Raw genomic sequence first — 7,950 nt, forward strand, 5'->3', positions numbered from 1 at the left:
AGAGTGTTAAAAATTAATGAGATAATACAAAGATAAAGGAAGTTTCAACAATACATAAATGTAAAGAGAAACCACATATACCCATTAGGTAATAGAAAAATGGATGCTTACCTTATGTTAAACCAGAACATATCTGAAGTGGACTCCATATACACTAAACTTCTTTGCAAAGTTCTCTTAAACTTTTTCACATTCTCTCCTTCCCTTGTTTTTACAGACCAACATTATAATGCCCCCTATGCTCAGCTTAGTGAAATTCCAAAGAGACAGTGTGTCTCTGATATACGGAAATGCTTTTGGTCTATGAATTTCTATTTTTAAAAATCATAGAAATTTATGTAGGCTCCAAAGCAACAATGCTAGAAACTTTATATTAACACATTACTAATCTCTAATATCAATTATGAGTAGGGGAAAAACCCACTAAAATTCAGAACTTTTAATATACTTTCAAAAAGAAGTTTATAAAATTTTATAAATTAACTTATTGTCTTCTTAAAGTTCTTTTAACTTAAATAAACTATAAAAACCATTTTGAACTTTATTTAACTCAGGGGTTGGCAAACTTCTGTAAAGGGTCAAGTAGTAAATATTTTAGGCTTTGTGGGCCAAGAGGCAAAACCAAGGATAAAATACAGAGGTCTCTGTTGTAACTACTTGACTCTGCTGTTGCAGCAAATTACTTAAGTTCTATATTTTTATTTTTTCAACTACTTACAAGTGTAAAACCATCCCTAATTTATAGGCTACGCAAAAACAGGTGGCAGGCCAGATATATTCCACAGGTCATAGATTGCCGCCAACCTCCTATTCTAGTCTAAGACATACTTTGAGAATTATCTTCAAGGAAAAATACACGTTAAAGGAAATGAAAATGGGATATAAAACAGTGTATATAGTATGAGCCCAGTATTTGAAGAAAAGATATGTCTATGTGTGTGTCTGTGCATACACACAAACATACCTACTCATGAAAAAAAAAAAAACATAAAAAGGACCAAAGCAATTGTATCAAAATGTTTACAGTAGAATAAAGGGTTAGGTTTTTAGTTTCTCCTTTATAAATATTTTCATTTTTCAAATTTTCTATAATAAACCTATAATTGCTTTATAATAAGAAAAAAAAATTTCAATCCTAATTTTTTACCTAAAATTCTATAATTTAAAATACTGATCTTATACATACCTTTGAGGGTTTGCACCTGATTCTGCTTGAGTACAGAGCTTAAGTAGTGAGGTGATAAAGAGCCACTGAAAAAGAGATAAGACAAAAGTGATTATAAGAATCTTTATTTTGCTTGTTACAGAACTCAGTTACAAACACAACTAATTTCTAAAAAAATAAACCCCAAACTATTTTTACCTTGTTTTCTTTGTTTAATACTACTCAGTTTAGGAAGAGAATGCCAAAGCAGAAAGAGCATAAGATTAAGATTAAATCACAACTATTTGGATGTTCTTAGGCAAAATAATTAATCTCTTAGTTTCTTCATCTGCAAAATAGGAATAATTAAACCTCCCACATAGAGATGCTCTGCCAATAAGGACAATGCATTTAAAATACCTGGAACAATAAAAACAAAAATTAAAATAAAATAAAATAAAATACTTAGAACAATAGCAATACATAATAGTTACTACTTGGTGTTGTATTGGATGCTTAAGTTTGACATTATATCACTATAGGTATTACCACAAAAATTGAAGAGTTTATGAAAACAAATGTTTAAGGAGCACTGAATGGTAATGATGCAAAACAGATTAAGTTTCTGATTTTATTAGTAAATATCATTATCACATTGAACTTTCTATATCCATGAAAAGAGACCAGCAATTTCTTCTTAATTCCAAAGATTAAAACATTTTGGGGACAAACTACTTCTGTTTTTTGGAGTTTGTGACAGTGTAAGAAATGTATTTTTCTAACTAAATTAAAAGTCTATTTTCTACTCACAGTTTTATATACACTGTATCTCATTCTCTTCCTCAGAATTACCAATTATGATATGAAAGGGCCACACAAAGGCAGGCCAGCTGGAACTATCATTTTGCCAAATAATGTAAAGGAGAAAATGTTTCTAAAAATAGTTAGGTGCCCTAGTCAGTTTGGCTCAGTGGATAGAGCATCGGCCCACAGACTTAAGGGTCCCTGGTTCAATTCCAGTCAAGGGCATATACCTCAGTTGCAGGCTCGATCCACAGCCCTGGTTGGGACCTATGTGGGTGCAACCAATCAATGTGTCTCTCTTACATCAATATTTCTTTCTCTCTCTCTCCCCCACCCTCCCTCCCTCTCTCTCTCTCTCTCTGGAAAAAAAAAAAATCAATCAATGGAAAAATACCCTCAGGTGAGGATTAACAGAAAATATAAATTAAAAAGTAAACAAAAATGCTTAGTAATGTTTTAAGGTCAAAGATTATAACCTTTATGTTGTCATTATTTTATCTACCTATTTTAAGCCATAGATCATTTTATTTACCTTTAAACATGATAAAGTTGAAAATGCAACATACCAAAGACACAATGAAGTGTGTTTTTGTTGGTATACAAAAAATTGCACCAATTCTCCCATTTAATCTTTTTTTCTTTAAATCCTCATCTAAGGATATTTTTCCCATTGATTTTCAGAGAGTGGAAGGGAGGGAGAGGAGGGGAAGAGAGAGGGTAACATCAATATGAGAGACACATTGACTGGTTGCTTCCTGCACCCAACGCATCCAGGCCAGGGAAGAATCTGCAACCGAGGTACGTGCCTTTGACAGGGAATCGAACCCTTTACCCTTCAGTGCGTGAGCCGATGCTATAACCACTTAAGTACACCAGCCAGGGCTCCCATTTAACCTTTAATTTAAAAAATAGCATAGCTAAATAAAACACATAAGTGACCTTCACTGAACTTATCAGTTTCTAAATTTAGAATATTGGTGCTTTAACCAGAACATAAGCACCAACATTACCTAATAAAGATATCAACTCCTAAACAATGAAGATATAATCTGATAACTTCTTTTCTAGATTTCATTTGTAAGAATAAATCACTCAGTTTTTGTTACAATGATCCTTTTACTTACTAATATGGTAAACAAGCTTAAAATCTCTAAGAGTATCCTAGATAATAAAAGGCTAATATGCAAATCGACTGAACAGCAGAAAGACTGGTCACTATGATGTGCACTGACCACCAGAGGGCAGACGCACAACACAGGAGCTGCCCCCTGGTGGTCAGTGCGCTCCCACAGGGGACTGCTGCTTAGCCAGAAGCCCTGAGCCAGGCTCACAGCTGGTGAGAGCACAGCAGTTGGCAGGAGTCTCTCCCACCTCCTTGGGAGTGCTAAGGATGTCCAACTGCCGGCTTAGGCCCGCTCCCTAAGCCATCAGTCGGACATCCCCCAAGGGCTCTCGGACTGCGGGACCCCCGAGTGCACAAATTTCGTGCACCAGGCCTCTAGTACGTACATAAATTTCAGCATTTGCCTTTTTTTTTTTTTTACTGTATTTCAGCTATCTGTAAAAGTTATCTAATAACATTTTAAGAAACTAGTATATGAAGTGGTGATAACTGTTGCAGCTGGGAGTTCTTTTAACTTTCTCCCTACTTTTTTGTATGTTTGAAAATTTCCACTTATTACTTTAATTAAAAAGGTTTAAAATTTTTCCAAAAATCACATTAACCATTACAGATAACTCTTTTTTTTTTTTTCATTACAGATAACTCTTAAAAATATTTTGACAAAATCTGGCATTTTTAACTCGAATGTACATTAATAGAATTCAAAAAGATTCTAAAGGCTTCTCTAGAAAAAGGAAACCAAATCAGATTTAAGGAAGTCATATCATTTTCAGATGCAATTTAAAATGGGAAAGCTATAAGACCAATAGGAGTCACTGAGTTTGAAAGCAAAAGGCAAGGAAATACTTTACAAGTGTATTTACCCGCAAAAACAAAACAAAATGTTAAAATGACAATCATCTTACTTAAACATTTTAAAATAATACCTTTAATTTCCCACATCATTAGGTCAGCATTAATATTGCAGACAATTCAAATGATTTAGTCTTTTGTAACTAAAATCGTATAACTGTCTTTAGAGTTTAGTTATAATATTAATTCAGTACTGACTACATTTCCCAGAATTTATGTTGTTACTTATCCAATATCCTGTTGCCTAATAACACAAGTTAGACTATAAGTAAAACTGCCTTACGCTAATGTCTTATCCATAAATAATTGAATAGTTGTCAATAAAAAAACGCCAAACCCTTACAACTTTGTTGAATTTCTCCATCTCATACAGGGAAATCTTATAAAGCACCATTGATATTTCTATGAAAGATCCTGTACCTTTCTGGAGATGTTAATGCTGAAGGGAAAGGTTGCTTCTTCAGAGCTTGCATAAGGTTGGGTTTATATTCTGGATCAACACACCATAAGGAACCTTTCCCATTAACCTAGAATAAAATACACAAGAATTAATAACCTGGAACTTTGTGAAAATGATATAACCCCTAGTTATACGGTGACCAGCATGGATGGCTGTACAAAGTGGCCCTCCACACTTTCCGATGTCAATAAATGTTAGCCATTACTAGTATTATTGTTACTGAAAACTCAAAAAGAAAAGGAAACTTTCTATGCAGCATCATAGGGAATACTTTAGGGAATATGATACTAAGTGAGGCATCAAAGAATAATACCTATTTTTTAATGGCATTAACAGCAAACAATTTAATGAAGATAATGGTAAATTCCTCAAAGAGTAGTAAGTTGGTGACACAGGTATGGAAAAGACTCTTGTAAAAAATTATAAAAGCTCTGGTTGGGGGTTCAGTTTTTTGTTGCGTCATCCTATACAGCAAAAGGTCTCAAGTTTGATTCTTGGTCTGGGCATATACCTGGGTTGCAGGTTTGATCCCTGGTCAGGGCGCGCACAGGAGGCAAGAGATAATGTTTCTCTTTCACATCTATGTCTTTCTGTCTGTCTCTCTCCATCCCCCTTCCTTTCTTGCAATATATCCTCTGGTTAGGATTAAGTATACACACGTGCGCGCGCGCGCGCGCACACACACACACACACACACACACACACACACACACGAAAGAAGCATTAATTCCTTCTCTTAAGATGGTTAAGTTTCAACAGTTGAGGGACTTCTGGATAATATGGCTGGAAATGGGCACACAAGCTCAGAGGCCATTAAAATAAATACTCAATGTTAATGGAATCTAAAAATAATGGAATTTGTAGGATTCTGAAAACTAGAGAATCTATTAATAAAAGCGCCTACTAAATTACAAATGGAAGGTGCCTGAAAGAAAGGCTTACTTGATTCATAGTTCCCATAATAAGAAGGAACAGCTTATGAAGAAGGTAAGTGAACAAGATACCTGAAGAACTTCATAATATTATCTAACATGCAGGAGAAAGGCCAGGCTATGAGGTAACTCCTTTGAATAGGTTTGAAGATGCTGCATATTTTACCTCCCTCCTTCTTAAATTACACTACATATTAGTAGATTAGGAATCAAAACAGTCCTGCTATAATTAAACCTGCTTTATGTGGTTCCCCAAAATTATTTGACACAGAACCTCTTTATCCCAGGTAATATTTAAGAAGTTAGTGTTCTGTGGAATGCTGACGAGAAAAACTGATGTAATTAGTGAACTCTTATAGAATATACTTTCCAAATATTAATGGGGAAAAAACTATAAACATTGACTATACCACGAAGAAAAATTAATTCCTTTTTAAAGATCCCAATTTTGGACTCCAACACAAAAAGAAAATAAAAATTAACAATCTCACAACAAAGTTCACTGACCACTTGGAAATTTATAACCATTCTTGGATTAAAAAGCTATCCAAACTAAAATTACAGATTATCTAGTATCTAAAGAAGGGGTCCTCAAACTTTTTAAACAGGGGGCCAGTTCACTGTCCCTCAGACTGTTGGAGGGCCAGACTATAGTTTTAAAAAAAACTATGAACAAATTCCTATGCACACTGCACATATCTTATTTTGAAGTAAAAAAACAAAACGGGAACAAATACAATATTTGTATTTGCATGTGGCCCGCGGGCCATAGTTTGAGGACCCCTGATCTAAAGGGCATAAGAAACATCGTTGTATCAAAACTAAGCAGATGTGGCCCTAGCTGAACTTAAAGGCAAATTTATGTCCTCAAACATTTTCATTCTTAAACAAGAACTGCAATATCTGAAACAAGCTTTTGTCACTTCTACAGGGGAAAAAGAAAAAAGAAAATTACATAATATTTTATAATGTAAATATATTATATAAAATCATATAAAAAGAAAATTGATAAATATATAAACTAAAAATTGGGAAAAGAATAGAATTAATAAATTCAAGAGAGTTTTTAAAAAACCATCAGTATCTCATACACACTAGTTGAGCTAGTCAAATGAAATAACTGAAGGGCCCTGGCCAGATAGCGCTGTTGAAACGTCCTGATGTATATCAAGACTGTGGGTTCCGTCCCAGATAGGGGCACATGCAGGAGTCAAACAATGTAAAAATGAAGGGGCGGAGCAACAAATCAATGTCTGTCTCTCTCTCTCCCTAATCAATGAATAAACATTTTTTAAGAAAGGAAATACAGCCGAAACCGGTTTGGCTCAGTGGATAGAGTGTCGGCCTGCAGACTGAAAGGTCCCAGGTTCGATTCCAGTCAAGGGCATATACCTGGGTTGCAGGCACATCCCCAGTAGGAGATGTGCAGGGGGCAGCTGATCGATGTTTCTCATCGATGTTTCTAACTCTCTATCTCTCTCCCTTCCTCTCTGTAAAAAATCAATAAAATATATATTTTTTTAAAAAGGAAATACTGAAGGACTTTAGGAACTGTCATATCACTCATTAACTCTTCCTATTAATTTTCCTACTTCCTTAGCTGAACATCCCTACCTACACATCCTGAACAGAAGCCCGACTACAAGCATATTTCTACACATGTACCACATTCACAAACAGAACTCCACAGCCATGCAAAGAGCAAGTCCAATGGCAATCTCATCCCACTTCCCCAGAGCTAAAGACTATTCATACAGTGATTAAGAAGGCAAGCCTTGGAATCAGGCTGCTTACTTTAGAAACTGGTTTTATCACTTAACAGCTGTGTAACCTTTAGAAAAATGTATATGTTCTCTGTGTATTAGTGTGCTCAAATTATCTCTATTTAAATTGTACCTACTTCAAGAATTACTTTATTATAAGTTAATTCACATAAAGTGTTTAGAATACTGCCAGACATTCAACCACTCAACAAATGTTGGCTACTAGATATTTTTCTCCACAAATGTAAAAAATCATTTACAAGTATAACCTGTCCTCTCTCCTACCATATGATTTTCAAAACTTCCTCAGAACCTCAGAACTAACTCAGGAGATTAGTGAAATTAAAACTATTAATTTGTTAACCCTTTCTTTAATTTGATTTATTTAACAATTACTTAGACAACAATAAAATTTACATGTTTTCTGTTCCCCTGTTTCCTTTTATATAAAATCTTATCCTATCTAATAATAGAGAAACATGGTAATTAACCGTAACTTCGCTACCCTTTCCATTGGCTAATCAGCGATATATGCAAATTAACTGCCAACCAAGATGGCGGCCGGCAGCCAGGCAGCTGAAGCGAACAGGAGGCTTGCTTGCTCCAGTGATGGAGGAAGCCAAGGTTCCCCGCCTGCTGCTGCTGGGCTCTGAGCTGCAGTCTAAGAAACAATGTTGCCATTATAGAAGCTAAACCATCTCCAGAAACCTGTTTTCAGCCAGGTGGGATCTCAGAGCTGGAGTTGCAACAGTGTTTCAATCATAGAAGCCAAAGAAACCCAGATACCTGCTTTCAGCAGCCAAGGTCTCAGAGCTGGAGCCGAGCCTCAGAGCTAAAGCCGGCTCTCAGCTCCAGTGACAGTTAAATTAATT

General features: G+C 35.3%; 1 protein-coding gene across 2 annotated transcripts in view; it reads right to left on the reverse strand.

Annotated features, from left to right (window-relative positions):
* The window catches only part of FOXN2 (forkhead box N2), a 59,951-nt gene that overhangs the window by 13,404 nt on the left and 38,597 nt on the right, over positions 1-7,950 (reverse strand). For both annotated transcript variants that reach the window (XM_006778620.2, XM_015557928.1), the window contains 2 exons: positions 4,344-4,450; positions 1,187-1,251 (listed from right to left, as the gene is read on the reverse strand). In XM_006778620.2, coding sequence (XP_006778683.1) covers positions 1,187-1,251; positions 4,344-4,450 — 172 coding nt within the window. The remainder of the gene's footprint in view (positions 1-1,186; positions 1,252-4,343; positions 4,451-7,950) is intronic.

This window comes from Myotis davidii, unplaced genomic scaffold (genome assembly GCF_000327345.1).
Source record: "Myotis davidii unplaced genomic scaffold, ASM32734v1 scaffold6, whole genome shotgun sequence".
Classification (NCBI taxonomy): Eukaryota; Metazoa; Chordata; class Mammalia; order Chiroptera; family Vespertilionidae; genus Myotis; species Myotis davidii.